At 39.4% G+C, this 25030-nt stretch overlaps 1 protein-coding gene and 1 long non-coding RNA gene across 3 annotated transcripts in view; one reads left to right on the forward strand and one right to left on the reverse strand.

The window, feature by feature from the left end:
- The window catches only part of GNAO1 (G protein subunit alpha o1), a 171828-nt gene extending 170161 nt beyond the window's left edge, over positions 1-1667 (reverse strand). Inside the window, exons 1-2 of one of the 2 annotated variants that reach the window (XM_081806576.1) lie at positions 716-1664; positions 449-491 (exon numbers count right to left, since the gene is read on the reverse strand). In XM_081806576.1, coding sequence (XP_081662702.1) covers positions 449-491; positions 716-833 — 161 coding nt within the window. In that variant the 5' untranslated portion in view covers positions 834-1664. Of the gene's footprint in view, positions 1-448; positions 492-715 lie in introns of both variants that reach the window. The other variant, XM_081806577.1, reaches the window with a different exon arrangement.
- Positions 1668-2069: 402 nt separating this feature from the next.
- LOC145717483 (uncharacterized) overlaps positions 2070-25030 on the forward strand; it is a 79240-nt gene continuing 56279 nt past the window's right edge. The window contains exons 1-2 of the long non-coding RNA XR_014140718.1: positions 2070-2429; positions 3461-3564. This is a non-coding gene — a long non-coding RNA (uncharacterized LOC145717483). The remainder of the gene's footprint in view (positions 2430-3460; positions 3565-25030) is intronic.

Consider the following 25030-nt stretch of genomic DNA (forward strand, 5'->3'; position numbering starts at 1 on the left):
AAGTGGGATTAAGGATGTGGAATGGGGGGGGGGCGGGGGAGGAGGAGAGAGAAATACAGAATGAAACGAGACACAGAGACAGAAATGGAGGTAGTGATACACCCAAGAAGCAAGAGTAATGATCATAATCATGCCAATAGTGTGATGTTCTGATCAATATGGCGGACACTGTCATTCATACAACTACAGGCGCTTCACTTCCCTCCCCGCCCCCGCAAAAAAACAACAACAACAAACAAAAAACACCCACCAGGGAGTTGGGGTGGAGGACCCAGAACCAACGTAGGGCGCGGGGGAGGGGAGTCAAATCCAGGTGTGTGTGTGTGTGTGTGCATGTGTGTGTGCGAATCAGAAACCAGGCCTGAAGAGCAATGTGGAATGAGCAAGATAATACAAATGACAAAAAATTATTAATAAAAGTACAAATCCCAACGCCACAGGGACTTACTTCATCTGCTTCACAATGGTGCTTTTTCCTGATTCTCCAGCCCCTGTTGGGACAGACAGGGGGAAAAACTGGTGAGTGTCAGCTTAGGGGAACGGGGTGGTGGGGGGCATGGGGGTAAAGCAGGCGAGAGGGTGGATGATCCTAGGCACACAGTGGTGCCAAATCGGGGACCAGGTCTCCCCAGGCACGAGTAGGGTGGGAGAGCGGGCGGAGGTGGGTGCGGAGTGGCCGGGGTCGGGAGATGGGGGTAGCAGCCCCAGTCCTTACCCAGCAGGAGTAATTTCACGTCTTTGGCGGCGCTGATGCCATCCTCTTTGAGGTTTTTCTCAATCGCCTTGCTCCGCTCGAGGGCGGCTCTCTCCTCTGCGCTCAGAGTACATCCCATGGTGGCCCCTTCCCTGCCACAGCCCGCACGACTCGGCTGGCACGGCTCCCCGGCTCGGCGCGCCCCCCACCCCCCCGGAGAGCAGAGCCTGGGCTCAAAGGGGAAAAAACCACGATATCCTTCCCTTGGCTGAAAACAAAAATGTCGGGAAACCAGAACCCCCCAAAAAGACGGCCGCTAACAAGATTCCAGCAGCGGAGACTCGCGGCAGCTGGCGGGCTCTAGGGGTGTCGAGGCGAAGGTGGCCGGGGTCTGGGGCTCCCGGGCCGAGGGAGGAGGCGCCCGCGGTCCGAGGAGGCGCGGGCTGCAGGCACTGAGGCTTGTGCACGACCCAAAATAAATAAAATAATAGTTGAGGCAGGAGCCGCAGCCGGAGCCGGCGGAGGGTGGGGTGGGGGGCAGGGTGGGTCCTTCTGCCGCTGCTGCCGGAGGAGGAGGAGGCGGCGGCGGCGCGGGGTGTGGAGGGAGTGAGTGAGGGGGTGCTGCTAGTGCATGTGCATCGCGGGTCCTCAGCGGTCGGTGCGTCCGCGGCGCCTTCGCCGACCCCTGCGCGCAGGGCAGGGCTGGGCAGGGGGCCGGGCCGGGCCGGGGGGCAGGTCTCTAGCGGGAGGCGGTGTCGCTGTCTCCCAAAGCTCGCATCGCTTGGTGGAGCCTACCGGAGAGGGGAGAGCGCGAGGGAGCCGCGGGCAGCCGGGAGCTCGAGGGGGAGAGAGAGAGAGCGAGAGAGGGAGAGAGAGAGAGAGAGAGAGAGAGGGAGAGAGAGAGAGAGAGGGAGAGGCTGGCAGGGAGGGGAGAAAAAAATGAAGGGAGAGCCAGCGAGCGCGCGCGCCACAGGCCGGGCGGGGGAGGGGGCGAGCGCAGCGCGCGAGTGCGCCAGCGGCTCTGCGCACCCCGCACGGCAAGCCGCCCGCTGACGTCAGCAGGGCCGCGCGCCGGGCCCCCGGGACGGGGAGGGGCGGGGGACGGGGGAGGAGCGCGCGTTGGGGCCCGCGTCAGCTGGCGGCGGCGCGCGCGCGCGCGCGCGCGGCGCGGCCTCCCCTCCCCCAGGGCCCCCCAGCCTGCGGCTCCCCGAGGTGGGCGCGAGCGGGCCTGACGGGGGCGGAGCCTGGGGCCGGGCGCGCGCCGGGGCGTCCCTCCCCGCCCCCGCCCCCGCCTGGCGCGCTGGCAGCGCGGACCTCCTGGTCAATGGGAGCGCGGGACTGGGCCGCCCGCGCGGCGGTCAGGTGGGCCCCCCCTAGCTCCGCGCCGCTTCGTTCGCACTCCCGCTTCCGCTCCATCTTGGCTCCAGCAGCTCGGCTTCTTGGTTACTCTCCAGCTGCCGGGGCCGTGGCAGCCGGGACCAAGTGACCTCAGCGAACGCGAGGAGACAGTGGGTCTGAGTAAACTCGCGTTCCCGAGAATTTGCTTGGGGCTTGGGGGCAGATGCGGATTGTCCGCTTCCTGCGACCCACAAACATTAATTGAGCACCTAGTATGTGAGGGAGGAAGCTGTGAGGAGAGGAACACAGCAGAATGAGACAAAGCCAGGGCCTGGTCTCAAGGAGCCTCTGCTTCCCTGTGCCGTCGCGGACCCTGCTCCGAGATTCCCGGCCATAGGTATCAGCGCAGGAGACAGGTCCCACCCTGGGAAGCTTTCTGGTTGGGAGGGACAGGTTTTCATGAGCTTCTAGCACATGCTTACGTTCAACACAGTTTAAACGCTTTTGCTCATTTTGAACGGTTTAGCTTGGTTGGAATCTTTGCATTTAATTCCCTTGTCCTGCCCCTTACCCAAAACACAAATACGTAAAATGAATTTTAAATAGATTTTTGGTGAGAAGGGATTTTCTTCCTTTCGTCAATTTTTTAAAAACACTTCCCCCGCCCCCATCTCTTTTTCAAATGAAGACCCAGAAACCCGGGTCAGTTATTTAGCATACAGCTAATCAAATACCGAGGAAACACGTACACATTTGCCAATAATCAGGCATGTTCTGGGTGGTCGGTCTCTGAGATTTTGAAGAAACTAGTTCTCACTGCACAAAATGGTTTTACAGTCAGTTCCAGCAGACAGCCCCAGGGGCCCTCCTAGAGAAAGGGGCCAATAAGAAAGGTTGCATAGGGATAGGACAGGCAAGAGGCCAGTAGAAAACGTTTTTTTTCTAACAGTTGGGCACTTCTGTGGCTCTGAAAGCAAACTTGTTTGTTTCATTTCAACAATAGAAAAAAGCATCCCTGTTTTGGAAATGTTACCCAGCATAAAAATATATTTGCTATGGGGGTTGGGGCGGGGGGGGGAACGCAGTTAAGGCCCACCCAGAAGAAAACATTTTTTCCCTTGAATTTTTTAATGTGTTGTCTTTTTCTATAAATAGCTATGTCAAAAGTTGTGTGTAATGCAATTTGAATATTTAAATTTGAATCACATTTTATGTACTCTAGGAAACTGACAAAGGGCTCCTAAAGAATTTGTTTTATAATCGCTACCTCCCCCGACCCCAGCCTCCTTTGGTGTATCTCTGGGGAGGGGAGCTTAAGGGATAAATCTGGTTTGCTTAAAATCAGTATGTCACTAAAAATCAGCCTTCCAAATCCAAAACAGAGCTTAGGTACCCAACATTCTATAGAATCTATTATTTCCTCTACAGGTTGCTAGGATGATTATGCAGATCCATCTGATACAGGGAAAAAACTCAGCAACTTCACCCAGATTCTGCTATCCCTACAAGGCTGCATCTGAAAGATCAAAGAGGTAAGAATATAACCATTTCTTTAAAGATGATGGGTCAGTCTTACATCTTAATACTCTTTCACATCAAGTCGTTTTTAAGATGTTAGGCTGTTGGGGAATTGTGGCTTGTATGGTTAAATCAAACTATCCTTGCTTTTAGTTACATTTATTCCTTCTTGGTATCACATCTAGTGTGGTGAGGCACAGACCTGGTTTTGTTTTTGTTTTTTGGTGTGTGTGTTCTATTTACTCTGTACTTACTAAGCAGCTATCTACCTTGCACCAGGTGAAGTTCTAGGCAGTATAGATGTTGTATTTCAGGTTTGTCTACCCTGTTTTCCTTTTCTGGGTCACTTTGCATCTTTATAACTGGGCTTTATAAAACAACTAATAATAATCCACTTCATCTGTATAGTGCTTTACAGCTCATGGAGCACTTTTGTAAAACTTATCTCTTAGGATCCTCCAATGTAAACCTCAGTTGGGCACTGCGCTGTGGGGAATGTCATGGCAGAGTGGAAAGAGCCAGGGCTATGATTCCAGATCAGCCTGGGTATCCATTTTACAGTTGAGAAAACTGAGCCTCTGAAGGGGCAAATAACTTGTTCAAGGTTAGGCCATCATTAAGTAATAAACCGGAGCTCCTTTTATAGGTTCATGGACTATTTGGGCAATAATATGTTATATAAATATATAAAGCATACTTTTTAGACTCTGAGAAAGCTCATAGCCCCAGAACCCACACATATCTGCCCCCTCAAAGGAAGATGAAAACATCCCAGTTCTCTGTGCGTTATTAGTAATTAGATAATACCTCAAGTGTTTAATTTTTCCACAATTAATTCCTGTGGGAATGGGTAAATTACAATCCTAACATCAGGAGTGATCTAGGACAGATGCCATTTGCTTTTGTTTTGCATGATCACCAGAATTATGTTTCTCTGATTATTGCTTTTGGCCAGAGAATCATGCGCGTTACCCAGCCCTCAGTCAACTATCCCCCTGCCATATCTGCCCACTGTTCAGCATATTTTGAGTTTTAAAAGTAGGTAATTAGAATGTTCTATACACTCTCTAAAAGAGGCAACAGCAAAAGCCTACATGAAGTTGCCTTTTTACTATATGTGGCTCCTAATGCTGGAGGACAGTAATTTATGACACACGCAAGATTCCCCTGTTCTGACTTACAGAATGTGGGCTCTGATTAGATGAGCTGAATTTCCCTATTTCTTCCCATTTGTGATTACTTTAATTAAATACGCATATATTGCTCTCCATATTCAGGTATTTGTAAGCAGTATTGAATTTTATCTCGTGTTCATTAAAGTCCCCAAAACGTGGTAATATTTGCATTGTTAAAAATTACTGAGCAAATGTCTACACTAGACAGAGTATTTTCTTTTCTTTTTCTGTGCAGTTTGATTCATGATAGACTAGAGAATTTTTACAGGGTAAAACTACTCATGAAAGTAATATGTACAGCAGTACCTGTTCACATATATGTAATATGCACACATGCATAGCCGGCCTCAGCGATGTGTATGTTACTACTCATAGGGTATGAGTAAAAAAATCCTTTACCTATTTTTTGAAAAACTTAAATTTGTTTAAGATATTTATTTGAAGGACTTACTTAGTATGTAAAAATGCTTAACTTGCTATACCAGCCTACAAATTTTTTTTTTTTTTAAAGATTTTATTTATTTGACAGAGAGACACAGCGAGAGAGGGAACACAAGCAGAGGGAGTGGGAGAGGGAGAAGCAGGCCTCCCGCCGAGCAGGGAGCCCGATGTGGGGCTCAATTCCAGGACCCTGGGATCATGACCTGAGCAGAAGGCAGACGCTTAACGACTGAGCCACCCAGGCGCCCCTACAAATTTTTTTTTTAATGTGAATTTTTCTCCTTCGTTTTTAAGAGTAGAAATGTGGAAAAGCAAGTTTGATATTTTTGTAAGATAATTTTTTTGGGGATTCAAATTCCCTGTTAGACAGTCATGACCTTTTCCCCTTGCATTTTTATATATAAGTAAGCCGTCTTTCATCTGTTTAGTGATTGTTAAGATGTGCTAGAATGTAGATGCCTCGTCCAGCTGTCTGAAACAAAATAAAAAACTAAAAGTTAAAAAATAAATAAATAAATACGCATATATTGATAACCTACTGTGTTTAATATATTGATTTAGATTCAAAGAAAAGTTTAGGTAGGTATAAGCTTGGATTCTTGAAACCCAAGGACTGTTTTTTCAAAACCATTCACATTAGAATTAGCTGGGGTGCTACTTAAAATTCAGTTACCCATCTTACTTCTGTGGAGTCAGACTCCTCTGCAATCTGCATTGATAGCTGCCCCCTAGGTGATTTTTCTGTACACAAAGTATTAGATCTTATACATTATACAGAATCTGTATGTGGCAATTAATTCTGCTAGGAGCTTACTTTTTTAAAGTTCAAATATCTCACATGTTTCTGAATTCAACTTTATGTTTACTAGTTTTTTATATTTTTTGTCAAAGGAAAATATAAAAATTGCTGTCCCTTAGAACACCACTATCATGGGAAGAAAATAGGCTAAAACGTGTGGTTCATGAACTAAATGAATCCATACTAAATGTCAAGTGAATTAGGCATTTTAGGGAGAATCATGGATCACTAGAGATTTTAAGTTTCCCCACTAAGGGTTTCTGTTATGAAATTGATAGCTCACAATCTAACTTAGTGGTCAGTATAATTTAGAAAAATGTCTGGGTCAGGCTAAGAGATGACTTAGTGTTTTCTGATAGATATCTGGCATTAATCAAGGAAGATGCTTTTTTTCCCTCAAATTTCTGTTTATGTCCCTAGAAGACAGGCCCCCCCCCCATTTAGTCCATATTCAACACGTCTCTGATATTATTTTGAGCACCTCTCTCAGACCTACTGGAGCAAGGGTTCTCAAATGTTAAATGGTGTTAAGAATTACCTGGGATGCTTTAAAAAATGTGGATTCCTGGGTCCCATCCCTAAACTTTCTGAATCAGTAAGTCTGAGATGGGGCCTGGAAATGTTCGTTTTTACAATCATACCTTCTCCCCTAAGTGATACTGATGCACTTTGGGAAACACATCACTGGAAACACATTAACTCCTTTGAGGCAAGGGAGTTGTCCTATCACTTTGTGTATGTCCCAAAAGGTCAAGCATGGCCCACTGTCCACAGGTCATCAGTCTTAATACTTGTAAACTACATTCACCTATCTATAGGCAAGGGTTAAATCAGGTCATTTATCAAAGTTCTCCCCAGCTCTGAGACTTCTTGATTTTTCTAATAGAAATTTTGTGACTTGATGATTTGGGAAGATTTTTAAGATTGAGTAAGTTCAAAAAGACAGTGGCTTTTTTTTCAAGTCAGGTTCTGAAAACTGAAATGGTACTGACTTTAAATAAACAAATGGGAGATTTATTGGCATTTGGGAACTGGTGAGAAGAGAGCATATGCCAAATGTTTTTGAAGTCCCATCAGAAAATTCTTAGCTAAATTTTGTGTCTTGTTTGTTATTTTGTTGAGTTCATGAAAAAAAAAGTAGTTTCTTTATTTATAATTGTTAGAAATAAAAGATGCCATGGGAAGAAACAAAAGTTTTGTGTATTTTTAAATGAAGGGACTTGCATGAAGGAGCAAATTAAGGCTTGTAGGTAATTGAATTGAGCTCTTAAGTTATTGAAATCCATTATGTGGTCACTCTTGAGAACATTATTTGTTGAGTGTACTTTGATGGTTCAAGAACCCCAAAGAGGGTGTGATTTGTGATTTTTCTCAATTTAGGATAGCAAGAGAATCCTCCAGGGATGCATTTGGCTCAGTCTGAGTGGAAAGTTTGAGGGGGTAGGACTAGTGCTTTCGCACTGAGAAGATTGACCAAGAGCTGAAATTGAAGTTGGAAGCTTGGCTTATTATGAAGGCATCACCTACCAGCCATGGTCTGTGTTAGAATTTTCTTGGAAAAATTTTTCTTTAGAGATCAAGATTCTTATTTGTTATGATGGGAATAATAGTACTTTTCAACCGCCCTGGGCTGAAGTTGACAGATAAGATTAGCAGGTACGTGTTTGTAAAGTATTTATTTAATACTTACTAAGTCCTCCAGAAGAAAGGAGATTTCCTGACACAAAGATTTCTTGCATTATTTATCATATTTTCTATCTCCATAGAGCCTTTCATGCATGCAGCTCCAACACGTTTTAGACATTATCTCATTAGTCTTCTGTAAGCTTCAAGGTCCAAAGAATTATCATCATATTGCTCTCTACAAATAGAAATGTTTTTCTTTGTTCCTGTCAGTTGTATTTGTGAAAGGAAAAAGTAGGTGAATTTTTAACTGAGTCCAGTTAATCCCAGTTTGAACTGGCTATAACAAGTACGACTAGGGGGATGGGAGGAGGGCATTAATTAATTCAAATTTATTAGAAGTAGGTTGGCTAGACTGATTTAATTTTGTGACCTGTCTCCATCCTCTACATGTGATTTGGGGTGTTCCTGAAGCCTGCCAAATACCAAGAACATGCTGTTCCAGTGGGGTAACATCTTCTTCAGTTGAGCCGACATTTGGGCATGCTGTCTGTTCCCCAAAGGCCTGAAAAACCCTGACCTCTGTGACAGTGAAAAAACATTTTAATGAAATTCCTATGTGTGTGATAGGGGCACATCTATAAAATTGAAGAAGGGCAATTCAGAAAGAGACACATTTTTAACCAGACACCTATCCCAGAGGACTTTTAGCTAGAATCATTCAGAGCTTGACGTAGAAAGAAAAGAGCTGAACTGATTTTCCTCTCAAGCTGTCCCTGTTGTCTGCTGCCTCTCCCCATGGCCACTGTAGCTTTCGGAGAGGGCTAAGAGGAGAAGAAAGAAAAAGGAGGAGGAAGACCCTGAATTAGTTATATCCATTATAAATTAAAAACAGTGCTGTTCCTAATGACCAAAGAGAGGACACATACAGATCTCAGTAAAAACACTGAATGCAGTAGTTTAAAATGACCAAAATTAATGAGGTGGATGCCCAAAAGCAATCTTAAAAAAAAAAAATTAATGGTGCGATCTCAGATTAAGAGGTGAGATGAATGGGGCATGGAATGAATTGGTTAGTTTGATCATCCTTTCTTTTGATTCTACCACCTCTGCTTCTGTTCTAGGAAAGAAAGGACACCAATCATTTCTCCTTCTGTTTTGCCTCTCCCACCTCTGCTCCACTCCTCTACTTGGCTTTATCCGCCCCCCCCAAACATTTCTCCAACAAGAAAATAGTGATAAGAAAGACATTTCCCCCGTCATTGCCTTTATGTATTTACTACATGTTCAGTTTGTGTGTACCATGTGCCAGACAGACTCTGTGCTGGGTGCCAGGAGTAAACTGGGGAATATAACACACATGATCCCCTGGCATCATGGTACACATCATCTGATCTTTGAATTATACCAATCTCTTGTACATTATTTGATTTGATCCTTTTAACAACTTTGAAATAGCCAAGATTTCTATTTCCATTTCATGCATAATGAAGTTAAGCTTAGAGAAGTTCAAGTGATTTACCCAAGACCAGCTGGTAAATTTTGTGATCAGGATGGTTACCCTAATTTTCTACATTCCAAGACAGTGGTCTTCCTGTTATATCATGCTACTTCCCTGAGATCCAAGGCTCAAAGATTATATCTAAGTTGCTCTTTGAAATAGCACCTAGACCAATTGTATTATTCACATTTTAGTTAGTTTTTACTTTACTCAATAATCCTCCCCTGCACTGTCAGATATTATTGATCATCAAAAATGGACTTTATCCAAGCAATTCATGATCCCATGATATTTATTCCAATAAATGATTCCTAGCTCTTAATACAGAATAAATTATTTTTGTAGCACACGGTTATCAGAATACTCTCCATGTTTTGTGACACCCCCTCTCTCATAAAGATAACAACTAGAAACCGGGAGTAGATGATGTATAGCTGTTAAAGGAAGATACTAGAAAGCTTTAGTTCCAATAGATTTAGACAAATAATAAATGAAAGTAATTTTGAAAGCTAAAAGGAAGTGACATCAAGAAAGACAGCAGAGTAGAAAGAACACTGGCCTGGGAATCAAGAGACAGAACTTTTAGTCTTGGTTCAGCCAACTTTGGGACATTCATTTCTTTTTCCAGGGCTTCATTTCCTCCAGTCAAGGAACTGAATTTCAGGTGCCTACTGTATTCTACATACCTAATTCTAAATCTGATTTAAGTGGACAGAGATCCTGGAGAGTGACACTGGGGAGGCTGTAGGAGGCAGATCAATAGGCCCCTCCAATGGAGCAAAGCAAGAGAGTGTTATAAATCCATTCAGTCCTTGAATCCGAATCCACCTGTTAGACTTTTGAAATGGTTCCCTTTTCTCTTTTCCTCCCTTCATATCAAGAATGAATCTTTCATACCTCTTATGGCATTTGCTTTAGAAATAGAACACCTTTGTAAACAAAACAAGCCAGTATTATAAAGGGACTGTAGTTTGACTTTGATTTTTCAACTTAGAAGAGACACCACTCCTAGATATACTAGAATTTTTTTTTTACGCCCATCGCCCATCATGAAAGGTTTTCTCTAGATTTCCTCATATTCCTTTCAGCACAGCAGGCAGATAATGGCTCATAATCACCACCCAATTGATTTTGAGAGTATTTCTTTGTGGGTGAATGGGATGAGTGGGGAACATCCCACAGGGCTGGAGAGGGATAGCCAAGGAAGTCTCATAGATCCAGGAGTGAGACAGCAAGTGGTAAGTAACCAAAGGGGCAGAAAAACTTGACAAGGGATCAGCCTTCTCTCAACACCCTCCACTAGATCTGTTCAGTACTGCCATTGTGATTTTCTCTGGGATTGGCTCTAACAGTTCTCCCAATGCTTCACTTACTTCCCATACCCCCAGAGTACATCTGCCAGATTAGTGAGCACTCTGTTAGAGACTACTAGTTGCTCCCAGCGTATTTGAAGGATGTCACTTCCTTTTAGTTTTCAAAATTAGTTTCATTGAGGGAAGAGAGGAATTCAGCATATGCTTTCACAACTTTAGAGATACCAAGCTCTAACCTTGCAAGAACCAAGGATTTAGGGGTTCATCTAATAGTGAGATAAAAATTAAAGTTTTTTCTTTCACTACAAAAGTAATCTGCTATTTTAAAGAAAAGTGGATTGAACAGAGAACACCTGGGTTCTCTATGCTACAGTGACTAGGCTGCGACATTTCAGAATTTCTTGGGGGTGAGGACAACTTGCTGTTGACTCCAGGATCCGGTTGCCCCTTGCCCCCCTTAGGGAGCTATTCTATTTAGGACTCAACCTCTTTTTACAGCTAGCTGCCTACATTATAACTGCTGAGAAGAATCACTGTCACCCCTGTGACAACATCCTGAGGCTTACATCTGGAACAGAATTCAAGTAGGGAATGGGAAGTTGGGTCAGATAGGTTCTTTGCAGTCTTGCTCCCTGGGGCAAGCTAACTCTTGTAATGGGTCCTGGACTGATCCAGTCCATGAGCAAGGAAATCTAAGAGCCCCTAGATGTGTTGCTTGGTAGCTGAGCATCACATCAGTCTCTGTCTCTGTGCTTGTCCTTCTTTGAGCTAACCTTGACCCTACAGAATAGCCTCTCACTTTGGTCCTTGTGACTAGTTCCAGTAATGGGCTCTTTTAGGTTCTTTCTGATCCTGCTTTGGGATTGGAGTTCTACTTTGATTCTTTCAACTTTGTAGAAATTAGAATCCAGTTCTTAAACCTAAGTCTGCATGACTTACTACAAGCTGCCACATCTCTGGAGTTCATCATGTCTGTTTGAAACTTTACCTATTGCTAATCCCCAACTCCTAACACATCTCTCCAGTTTGGTTTCCATCTGTTGACATTGTAGGACCGTCCTCCCACTCCCATAACGGTCTACAGGAACTACCTGCATACTGCCAGATTCCCTTAACACCATGTCTTGCCTGCATATTTGGAGTTTTTCCTCTTCATGTCTGTTGAGTGGATCTTTCTGTTATCCTGCCCAGTTCCACTGGGATTGTCTATAGTCATTCTCAAACTTTAATGTGCATAAAGATCACCAAGAGTGCTTGTTAAAAGTGCAGGTTCTGGGGCTTCATCCTTAGAAATTGTGATTTAGTTATTCTGAAACAGGGCTTAGAAACCTGCATTTAAACATATATCTCTAAATAATTTTGAGGTATAGATAGTACAAAAACTACACTTTGACAAACTAGGTCTAGTCTCTGGAACTTGATCTTTAGGCTCATCCCATCACCAACCAAACCTGATTTTGACATAGCATGAGAAAATCACTTTTCCATGAGGATTTTCTGAATATCATAATCATTGTTACATTTTAGAATATTATTTTTGTTTCTATTTTTTTGCTTACTGGAAACTTTACAGAGGTTCTCATTTCTAGCTCTTGAATCTGGCTAGTAAGTCATTTAAACATGCTACAATTTAAAGAGTTCAGATTTTGCTTTACACTTTGGGCTCTGACTTCTCTGTGGTAAAGATAACTGAGTGTTTTAGAAATGTGTGAATCAACGTCTCCATCAGCAGCCTGCATTTTAGGGCAATGGAGGAATGTGTCTTCTTCTTCTTGGGTCTGCATTCATGCTTAAATATTGCCGTCATCAATGTACCTATGTATGACATTATAGGAGTAACATAAATTCATATGTAGATTGGCATAAAAAGAAAGGACCTGGACACAGGAGCTCTGGAGACAGAAGAAGTCCCAAGTACAAGAGGACTTCTCTGTTGTAGGGTTGTGGCTTATGTGAAGCCCACCCTGGTCCAGATGCAATATTCCTCAGATTCAGGTTAAACATTTTTGGGAAGAATACTTCAAAGGGCATATTGTGTACCTCCTACTCCATTATAGCATGTGTGTGAAAAGGCACTCCCTGTGGTGTAGAGACTATTCTGAGTCATTTGGGACCCCCAGGGGACATCAAGAAACCCAGGGAAAGAGTTCTGTTTCTGGTCAAGATGGAGTAACAGGATGTGTATCCTCCCACTTGAAACAACTAGAAAAAACAGACAAAATACATGAGAATGTATTTTAAGATCTTGGACATCAGGCAGTGAAGGACACTGATTCCTAAGAGACAGGAAACAAATGAGGTAACCCTATGATTGCTACAGTTTACTACCTTGAGGGAATTTTCAGGCTGTGGTACAGGGAGGGAGAATCCAAGTGGAGTTCAGCAGACTCCTTGGGTTGAGAAGATGGAGTTGAGAATCCAGGAGAACCAAGGAAGTTAGAGTTCTCATGGCAGAGTTCTGGAGGGGAGAGATCTGCACAGACAGAGAACTCTGGATATCTGCAGAGTCCCTCTTGAATATTCAGATTGCTAATTGGCACATGCATGTGAGGAAACTGTCTAAGACTGGGAAAGAACCATCAGAGACAATTAGAAGGAACAGTGGCAGCACTCACACAGGTCCAATAATAGGGTCTGTTCTTTATAGCTAGACCAAATATCTCATAATTTATGGAGTATTTGAGAGAGTACTCAGAAGGGTCTTGCCTCAGTAGTGGGGCATAATTAGTTTCAGACTAAATGTTACATTGATCCTACCCAACAAGCAAGATCCAAAATGATCAAACTGTTTCCAAGGAACTTTATTGTTATGAAATAAAACTCAAGAATATTTAAAGAAATACAGAAATACTTAGCACCTAACAAGGTAATACTCAGAATGTCTGACATCCAAACAAATATCATGCATTCAAATAAGGAAGAAAATCTGACCCATAATATGGATTGATTTCTAATTTAATCCATCAAGCAAAACCAAATTAGAACTGACACAGATATTAGAATTAGCAGACAAAGACAATAAAAGTTATTTAACTGCATCTTATCTGGAAGTAGAGACCTAGAATATGTTTTTTTAAATGTATAAATTAAATGTCTAGAGATGAAAATTATAATATCTGAGATGAAAAATAAACTGGGTGGGATGTGCAGCATATTAGATGTTAAAGAAAAAAGATTCATGAACTTGAATAAAATACAAACTATTCAAATGAAATACACAGAGAAAAAAGAATTTTAAAATATGAGGCAGACAAATCATACCTTATCAATAATTATATTAAATGTAAATGGACTAAATACTTCAAGTAAAAGGTAGAAATATGACCCAACTATATGCTGTTTACAAGAAACACACTTTAGATTCAAAGACACAAATGCATTGCAAATAAGAGGATGTAAAAAAAAAAAAAAGATATACCATGCAAATAGTAACCAAAAGAGAGCTGTAGTGGCTGCACTTATATCAGACAAAATAGACTTTAAGACAAAAATTGTTAGAAACAAAGAGGGATATTTTATAATGATGAAAGGAAGATATTAGCAATTTAAAACATTTGGGTATAAAATAATTACAAATATCTATATATACACTTAATGCCTCAAAATACATAAACAAAAATGGACAGAATTGAAGGGGAAAATAGACAATTCAGTAATAATGGTTAGATGCTTCATTATCCACTCTCAGTAATGAATGAATAATTATGCAGAAGATCAGCAGCAAGGAAATAGAAGACTTGAACAACATATAAGTCAACCAGGCCTAATAGGCATCTATAGAATACTCCACCCCAAAACAGCAAGATTCAGTTTCTTCTCAAGCCCACATTGGAATGTTCTCCAGCCTAGACCAATGTTAGGTCATGAAACAAACCTCAAACTTAAGAAGATTGAAATAAAAAAATTGAATAAAAAAGAGCCTCTCTGGCCACAATGGAATTAAATTAGAAATCAATAACAGAAAGAAATTTGGAAAATTAACAAATATGTGGAAAATAAATAACACATTTCTAAATAATCAGCAGGCCAAAGAAGAAATAACAAGAGAAATTAGGAAATATTTTGGAATAAATGATTGTGAAAACACAACATGCCAATACTTATGAGATTCAGCTAATGCAGTGCTTAGAGGGGAATTTATAGCTATAAATGCCTATATTAAAAAAGAAAATCTAAGATCAATATCCTCATCTTCCACCATAAGAAACTGAAAGAGAAGAGCAAATGACCCGAAGCTAACTGAAGTAGGAAATAATAAGAGTGGAAATAGAAGAAATAGAGAATAGAAAAACAGAGAACATCAATGAAGCCAAAAGTTGTTTCTCTGAAAAGATCAACAGAATACAAACATTTTACTTAGACTGATTAAGAAAAAAAAAAAGACTCAAATTACTAAAATCAGAAACAAAGGAAGGAAATTATCACTAACCTTAGAGAAATAAAAAAGATTACAAAGGAATGCCATGAATAATTATATGCCAACTAATTAAATAATATAGATGAAATGGACAAACTGCTGAAACTGACTCAAGAAGAAGTAAAAGATCTGAGTAGACCTATAACAAATAGAGTTTGGATTAATGATTTAAAATTTCCCGGGGCACCTGGCTGGCTCAGTGGGTAGAGAATGTGACTCTTGATCTTGGGGTTGTGAGTTCAAGCCCCACATTGGGTGTAGAGATTACTTAAAAATAAAATCTTAAAAAACAAAATGAAATAAAATTTCCCACAACTCCCAGGACTGAATGGCCTCACTGGTGAAATCCACCAAACATTTAAGATGAGTTCTAATATTTTACAAACTCTTTCAAAAAGAGAAGAGGAAGAAACACTTCTCAACTCAATCTATGATACCAGTATTTCTGTGATACAAAAACCAAAGATAGCACAAGAAAACTTCAATCAAATGCCCGTTGTGGATATAGATGTAAAAATCTTTAACAAAATACTAGCAAACTGAATCCAGTCATATACAAAAGCGATGCACCATGACAAAGTAGGATTTATCTCAGGAATATACCCAAGGTTGCTTTAATATCTGAAAAGCAATGTAATACACCATCTTCATAGAATAAAGGACAAAAAACATGATCATCTCAGTTGACACAGAAAAGGCATTTGACAAATTCCAGCACTCTTTCATGATAAAAGCAGTCAACAAAGTAGGAATAGAAGAGAACTACATCAACCTGATAAAAGGCATGTGTGAAAACCCCACAGATGACATTATATTTAATGGTGAAAGACTGCTTTCTTCCTAACATCCCAAAGTTAAGATGTCAGCTGTCATTCTATTTAACATTTTACTGGAGGTGCTGGTCAGGGAAATTAGGCGAGAAAAAGAAATAAAAGGCTTCCAGATTGGAAAGAAAGAAGTAAAACTCTAGTTGTAATTGACAAGATCTAGAAGGTTTGCAGGATGTAAGATCAATATACAAGGCAATTGTATTTCGATACACTAGCAATAAACTGCAAATGAAATTAAGAAAATTTAATTTACGGGCGCCTGTGTGGCTCAGTCTTTAAGCGTCTGCTTTTGGCTCAGGTCATGATCCAATGGTCCTGGGATCGAGCCCCGCATCGGGCTCCCTGCACCGTGGGAAGCCTCCTTCCTTTCCCACTTCCCCTGCTTGTGTTCCCTCTCTCGCTGTATCTCTCTCTGGCAAATAAGTAAATAAAATCTTAAAAAAAAAAATTTAATTTACAATAGCATCAAAAACAAAAAAAAAATACTTGGCAATAAATTTTTAAAAAATAAGTACAGGACTTGCTCATTGAAAACTACATAGTACTGTTGAGAGAATTTAAAGAAGATCCAAATAAATGGAAAGATATTCCATGTTCATGGATTGGAAAACTTAGTAGTATTAAGATGGAAATACTGCCCAAATTGATCTACAGTTTCAACATACTCCCTATCAAACTCTCAGTTGGCTTATTTTGAAGAAATTGTCAAGCTGATCCTAAAATTCATGTGGAAATGCAAGGGATGCAGAATAGCTAAAACAATTCTGAAAAGGAAGAACAAAGTTGGAGGACTTATACTCCTTGATTTTAAAACTGAATACAAAGCTGCAGTAAAGAAGCCAGTGTAATACTGGCACAAGGACAAACATATAGAGACATATAGATCAATAGAAAAATTGACGAAAGGAAGAAAATCCCTTCTCACCAAAAATCTATTTAAAATTCATTTTACGTATTTGTGTTTTGGGTAAGGGGCAGGACAAGGGAATTGACGAAGCAAGAATTGCGGGTGCCCTCTAGAAGCTGGAAAAAGCAAGGAAATGGACCTTTCCCTAAAGTCTCCAAAATGGAATGCAGGCCTGACAACATTTTAATTTTAGCCCAGTGAGGCCATTTCAGATTTCTGACTCCAGAACTCTAAGATAATAAATTCGTATTGCTTAAGCTACCAAATTTGTGGTAATTTATTGCAGCAGCCATAGAAAACTAATATAATGGATATCCCTTGGGGATGATGAAAATGTTCTAAAATTCTGTAGTGGTGATGGTTGGACAACTTTCTGAATATGCTAAAAATTATTGATGTGTATACTTTAAACAGATGAATTTTAACAGATGTGAATTATGTCTCAGTAAAACTGCTTAAAAAAAAGAAAAGCATCAGTGAAGTAAGAGAGCCAATATATTTATAATTTGAGTTCCCAGAGGAAAGGCAGAAAAAATATTTGAAGAAATAATGATCAAAAATATTCAAATTTTGATGTGAACTACAAACCCATAGATCCAAAGATCACAGTGAACCCCACTCATGAGAAAATTGAAGAAAACTATACCAAGGTTCATCATAATCAAACTGCTCAAAACCAGTGTTTAAAGAAAAAGCTTAAAGGCAATCAGGGAATGAAGATGCATTATGTGCACAGGAACAAAGATAAGGATGAGAGTGATTTCTCTTTGGAAATGAGAGAAATAAGATAGTGGAGTGATATCTTTAAAATAGTAAAAGAAAAATACTGCTAACATAGAATTCTATACCTACAGGAAAAAAAAAGTATCTAAAAAATAGAGGCAAAGAAAATCACTTTCTCAAAAATACAGAAGATGTAAGTATTTATCACCAGTAGACCCACACTACTAGGAAGTCTAGTATGAAGTTGTTCAGGCAGAAGGAAAATGGCACCAAGTGAAAATAAAGATCTACAGAAAGAGTTAATATCAGAGTTGGTAACTATATGAGTAAATATATAAGATTTATTCTTATTATATAAATTTATTTGGAAGGATTTATTGCCTAAACATAAATATTAACAACATGTTGTGTGGTTTATAGTATAAGTCAAATATATGGCAAAAAAGGTAGGAGGGGAGAAATAAAAATATACAATTTAAAGAGCAATAAGGCTCTTTCTTCCATGTAAACTGATATAATATTACTGGAAGGTACACTGTGATTAGTTAAAGGATGTATACTATAAACTCTAAAGCAACTGCTAAAATGTAAACTGAGAGTTATAGCTAAATAAGCCAACAAAGGACATAAAGTGGAATAATAAAAACTCAATTCAAAAATAGGCTGAAAAAGGAAAAGGGAAAAAAGAATAATTGGGAGAAATAGAAAATAAACAGCAAGATGATAGACTTAAACTGAGCTATATTAGTACCACATTAAGTGTAAATGGTCTAAACACCCAATTAAAAGGTAGAGATGGTCAGATCAGATTTAAAAAGAGACATGACCTAATTAAATATGCCGTTTATAAGAAACACAATTGAAATATAAAGACACAAACAGGTTTAAAAGGATGGAAAAATATATACCATGCTAATGCTAATCAAAAGAAAGCTGGAGGGTCTACCTAATATTAAACAAAGTAGGTTTCAGAGCAAAGAATATTACCAGGGAGAAAAGAATGTCATTTCATAATGATAAAGGGATAATTCATCAAGAAAAAATATCAATTCAAACTTTTATGCATATAATTACACAGCCTTAAAATATATGAGACAAACACTGACAGAAATTAAAGAAGAAATCCTCAATTATGGTTGAAGTTTTCAACACTCTTTTCTGAGTTATTCATAAGATAGATAGAAAATTAATAAAAATATAAATGACTTTTCAACAACCATCAACCAACGTGACCTAAATTGCATTTATAGAACACTTTCCTCCCCAAGTACTGAATACAGATTCTTTTCAAGCACATATTCTAGGCCATAAAATACATTTTCATTCATTTAAAAAGATTCAAACCCTGCAAAACCATTCTGTAACCATATCTAATGATATCAAATTAGAAATCAGTAACAGGGGCGCCTGGGTGGCTCAGTTGGTTAAGCGACTGCCTTTGGCTCAGGTCATGATCCTGGAGTCCCGGGATCGAGTCCCGCATCGGGCTCCCTGCTCGGCAGGGAGCTTGCTTCTCCCTCTGACCCTCCCCCTCTCATGCTCTCTCTCTCTCTCTCATTCTCTCTCTCAAATAAATAAAATCTTAAAAAAAAAAAGAAATCAGTAACTTAAAGATGTCTCAAAAATCCCCCAATATATGGAAACTAAATACCGTACTTCTGAATCACTGTGTGTCAGAAGACATCAAGAGGGAATTTAGAAAATATTTTGAACTGAATGAAAATGAAAACATACCACAAATTATGGGATGCTGCTAAGGCAATCTTTAGAGGGAAATTTGTAGCACAAAATACCTAAGTGAGAAAAGAAGAAAAGTTTCAAATCAATAACCTAACATTTCACCTTAAGAAGGTAGAAGAGTAAATTAAGCCCAGAGTATGCAAATGAAAGGAAATAGTAAAGATCAGAGCAAAGATCAATGGAATATAAGATAAAAAATAGAGAAAAAAGAGATAAAACCAAAAACTGGTTCTTTGAGAAGATCGATAGAATTGAAAGAACTCTAGTCAGACTGATAAGGGAAAAAAAAGGATACAGGACATAAATTACTAATATCAAGAATGAGAGAAGTGATGTCAGTAGATTATGCTGATATTAATGAGGATAATGTGGGAATATTCTGAACAACTTAGGTGCCAATAAATTCAACAACTTAGGTGAAATAGACAAATTTATTCTGAAATACACAAACTACCAAAACTTACTCTAGAAGAAATAGATACCCTGAATAACCCTATAAGTTACTGAAATTGAATTTGCCATGAAGAAGATGGTAGGCCCAAATGGTTTCACTTGGGAATTCTGCTAAACTTTTAAGGAAGGAAAAATACTAATTCTCACAGACTTCCAGAAAATCAAAGAGAAGGGAATACTTCCCAACTCATTCTGTGAGGCCAGCATTACCCTGATAACAGAACCAGGCAGGCATTACAGTAAGAGAAAACTGCTGATCAGTATCTGTTATGAACAGAGATACAAACATTCTAAAGGAAGAGGAACTTATAATTCTTTACTAAAAGCAAAACTCTAATGCCTCTCCTAATTCAGTTGAGGTTTTTGGTAGACAGCCACATGCATTTATATTTATAATAAAGTATATGCAATAGATGTACATTTTGGTATTTCCTGTTCCTAAGAAACTAATTCAGTGTGAAGAAGCACTAGAAGAAAAAAAAAAAGCCACAAACAGCAATGGTTTTGCCCCCTGGGAGAACTTTATAGTGGCTTTCACTATGTAAAGGCAGGAGACTTGCCACCTCTGCTTATATATCGTTTATTTGACAGTCCAGATAGAATTTAAGGTGAGCTTATTTTTTGTTTGTTTTGGCTATCATTTTTGCATTTAAAAAAATCATCTGTAATTAGCACACATAGTTCCAAGATTTTAAAATTCATTACTATAATTTATTCTAGAATATTTTGAATTTATGATATTTAGACAATATTTCACCCACCCTTGTCTAATTTCTCCTGAATTTTGTTAAGGTTTGCAGCAATAAAGGTAAAGTGAATATACTGTATCTGTATCTATCTATCAATATATTTTAAAGATTTTATTTATTTATTTGACAGAAAGAGACACAGAGAGAGAGAGGGAACACAAGCAGGGGGAGTGGGAGAGGGAGAAGCAGGCTTTCCATGGAGCAGGGAGCCCAATGTGGGGCTCAATCCAAGGACCCTGGGATCTTGACCTGAGGGGAAGGCAGATGCTTAACAACTGAGCCACCCAGGCGCCCCTACTGTATCTATATTTTAAAAGTTTACTTTTATATTTTGTTGACGGCCTAGTATATTGAAGAAACTAATTCTCATAAAATGATGAACCAAATATGTTTTATTCAGATATTGTTTTACTAGAAATATGTTGGTTAACTTTTGAATTTATGCCAATCTATCAATTGATTGGGTTATTTAAAGGGTGTATACAGTACTACCCTTGGTCCACACAGGTGTAACTGGTTTTATTTTGTTATTTTTCAATTTTCACATTTGTTTTAACCCTTCTCCCTGACCAGATAATGTGCTTTTTAAAAAGCAAAGATTCTAGCAATGTTTCTAAGCTCTTGCCAATACTATTGTTTTATCATTATTATCACTACTTTAAATTTTGAAACTCAAAACACTAAATTATCTCACAATGTCATATGGGCTCTATGAAAAATACATTGCAATCTATTGTAAATGTAGCATTACCATAAACACTGATGCTATTGGTGTATAATCATTTAGATAAAATTATGTTATGGTAAAACTACACGTCACTTAAAAATGAAGCAAAATCTGTTTGGTGAGACACTGAACATTTGACTGTGGTAATTCCAAGTACCTTGATTATGCATGAAGATGATAAACAAATGAAGGATATAATTGAAGGACGTGCTATCTTGACTTAATGGCTCTCCAAAGGTTATATTCAAATAATTATCCTTCATTTGTGGATTGATAAAATAATTAAATTAACAAATGGGGCCCTAAGACAGTTTTAGAAGCCACCTACTATAACAACAACAATCATCATGTTAACAAATCATGATAAATTATTGCTGCGACTAGTACCAACATTTGTTGAACGCTATTTGTTGAACCATTCATTGGGTCAGTCAGGCAAAATGCATTCTTTGTTTTAATCCTCACTATAATACTATAATGTAAGAATTGCTATCCTCATTATATATACAGGGGACAGTCTCAGTTTTCTTTTGTGGAGCCACATCTCCTCCATTGTTAATCCATATGGTTTAGGTGGGGTTGCTCTAGCCCTGGGTGCCAGAGGGGACAACAAAGCTTAAGACTGACTAATTTGAGAACCTCCTCCCACTGACCACAGTGTTTGCTTTAAGGGGGCAAGTGACTCAGCTGAGCCAGTTAAGATGTCCCTAAGACTGTTTCTGGAGCTGTTGCTACTTTCAGTAACAGTATGGCCTATCTCAGACAAGACTGCTGCAAGATCAGATTGGTCATTCAGGGTGGGAGATCCAGTTGCTAGTGATAACACTTGTACTTCCCGTGGCTCTGAAGTTATGATGGAAGGTTGGAAACATTCATGGGCACACCTGAGCCTTGCTCCTGTGATTTATGTGGGCAGCATAAAGTGGACTTTTACATGGCTGTCTACTTTAGCTTCATACTAAGCCCCAAATCAGTGAAATCATGGTTTTTACATGTTGGTTATATTTTTTCTCATACACATTAAGGTAAACACATAACCATTAAGAAAATGATATTTATGTACCACCTAAATTAATTTCATGTCCTTCAGTGGTCTACTTAACCATATTGTGGGGACTATTGGGCTAGAGAAGATACTGCATCATCCAGTGTTGTTGAGGATGCTGCTCTTGTTTGTGCATTTGTGTTTAAAGTCCTATATACACATTTATATTGTAGCAGCTTGCTTCCAAAACAAAACCAAAAAAGCTACCATGAGCAAGTGGGGTTTAGGGAGGATACCTAGAAGAAACACTTTGGATTGTATTTGAAGTCATATTTTGAGCCAGTGGAGATATGAAGTTGTTATGGGGTAGTCTCTTTTTGCATATTTGATAATGTTTTTCTCTTATAATCCATACCATTTCTCTGGAGCCTTACCTATAGCTCTGGGCAAAAGAAGGCCACAGTCCAGAAGCCCCCAGAGTTAGGATATCCTTCTCTCACTTTCCTATTCAAATACATCCTTTCACTTTTGTTTCCTTCTGTTTATTCTAACAGGTTAAGCTCATGAGGTCAGGCTCAGGTCTGTTTGCTTTTCTACCATATCCAAAGCACCATGCCAGTACCCAGCACAGAGCAGGGGCTCAATGAAAATTTGTTGAATGAATGAATGAATGAACATGTTTATACAAAAGCTTATCAGGTGAGCAGGTCAAATAATCATTGATGGTGGAACTGAGGCAAGGAGTTACAAGGTGTTTTTAATGTCATATAATCAGTGACAGAATTGGGACTTCTATCTTTTACCCCTTCATAGTGTAGCTCCTTGAAATAAATTTCTTGAATAAATAAGTTAATGAAAGAACAATATATACTGTTCTCCTAAACACAGACTTTGTTGGATAGAAAAGAAATATTTAATTAAAAAAATGTTGTTGTTTTTAGAAGAGGAACATTTTAAGGAGAGACATACTACCTTTGTGGCTAATGTTGTTAGGAACTTACAGGGACGGGGGCGGGTATAGGAATGAGGGAGAGAGAATGGGCAGATTTAAAATGACTCACATACCTTAGAAATAACTGAACATACTGTCTATCGATAAGAGTAATTTAACGACGGAATGACAGTGTATGCCTCAAACTAAGCTCAGGCCGGTTTTTGTCTTTGTCATAAAATGTGATTAATAAGAAACTCATTTGCTGCTGGAAAATGCTTCTTGTGAGATCTATATTTTGGTCCACAATGCGCCAAAACATTTGTGTCTATTTACCTTGAAAAAAATCCCCTTCGGAGATAGCATGTGGAGAGGAGCCATCTGTTTAGGATCACACTCTGAATGCGCTGACTCTGTATATGTTAACTGAGAAAATAAGGACTGTTTCTCCATTTGTCTATCAATGCTATGGTAAAAATGTACACATCTTCTAGAATGCATTAGTAGCTGTTAACTAGCTATTGAATAACATATTAAGCCGGCCACCCTGGAGTCAGTGTATTCAGTCGACCTTTTACTGTTTTTACTCTGCCACCAGACTTTGGAACAAGTCCTTAAATGTGTCTTACCTTACAGTATTGGATGTACCAATGAAGAACTAAAGAGCAACACCCCAACCTGAAAGGAAACATTTTGTGTTTCATTACAGAGCAATTTTATAGTGCAATAGAAATACTTGCAAACCAGCCAAGAGGTTTTTTTCCGGTTACTTTGTTTGATGAAGTGTCTTTACTGTACCTTCAAGGTCACCCTCATATAAAGAAAGCAGAGGTAACATCTGGATTTCAAAGAAAATTAATCACTTCTTCTGAAAGCTGTCTGATTACTCTGTTAGAAGGTGTCATTATTAACAAATTAAAATGAGCGTGTCAGTACTCCCTTCCTAAGATTTGATTGGAGCGAAGAATCTTCTGCATTCTATTCTATAGTTTGGCTGTTGTGACCTTGAACACATCTTCTTACCCTTTTAAAACTCATCTAAAGCATGTCTCCTAGAGGTTTGTTGGGGTTTAGAAATACTTTGACATTTTTGGACTAAGTGGTGAGGTGGACGGAAGCTTAAGGAGGCTTGGAGGCTAATGAAATATTTTTATTGTTCTTTCAACTTTCTCCTCTGGAGGATCAAGGAACATTTTATTCTTGGATCATTTACTTATTCACGAAACATTTATTGAGTACCATGGACCTGACCATGACTAGTACCTTCCTCCATTCCTCTGGTGCTGTGCTAGTAGATGATGCTTCTGAGAACACGGCAAAAGGCTTTTATTTCCCTTATGGAATGTGAGTGCATGGTGGCGGTTTACAAGGACTTTCATCCTGCTGTCTAGGCAAGAGCGGAATATTCTGGTCCTCCATATATGATGAGTACTTTATCATATACTGCTTTATTGCTATTAAATGTTTCACAAGCATTTGTTATTGGAAGGTAAGCTCCTTGAAGGAGGAAATCATGGCTTATTTTTCCTCCATTTCTCTATTAAGTACAAAACAGTAGTGAAGAATTCTTTACCCAGGAATCCATGGATGAATGGGCTTCATAGGACTTGTGAGCTCCTTGAAATTGCAAGAATTATTTTTGCATGTGCAGTGTTCTATGGAGAGGGTCTATCATTTCATTAGATTCTCAAGACATTCAGTGGTTCAAAGGCTAGCCACTGGAGGATAATCACTGTGATGGGCTTTAGATGAATACTTGAGTGATAGAAACTACTGAAGACAGATATGACCTTGATATACAAGAAAGTGTTGTCATGGTTGGAAGGCATGCTTGGTGATGGCTCTCCAGTTCCCTAGCACTGGAGATGGTCAGTTAGTAGCTGGCTAACCCATCAGTGATAATATTGTTGGGATGTTGATCTACTCTTTCTGCTCTATTCTGCGATAATAACAATTTTCATTAGAGAATACTTCTAATTCTTCACACTTCCTTCTGACCCCCATATCCATTTTTGCATGACTCACTCGTTGGACTATTTTTATACCTAAGGAATCTTTTTGACAGATAACCAGAGGCCTACAAATCAAGCTGTGAGAACTATGACTCTAAGAATATGTGTGAAATACTGAATAGCAGGCAGGGAACTTGACATGAACTCTAGAAAA

This window comes from Leptonychotes weddellii, chromosome 16 (assembly GCF_054177405.1).
Source record: "Leptonychotes weddellii isolate Sample4059 chromosome 16, ASM5417740v2, whole genome shotgun sequence".
In the NCBI taxonomy this organism is placed as follows: domain Eukaryota; kingdom Metazoa; phylum Chordata; class Mammalia; order Carnivora; family Phocidae; genus Leptonychotes; species Leptonychotes weddellii.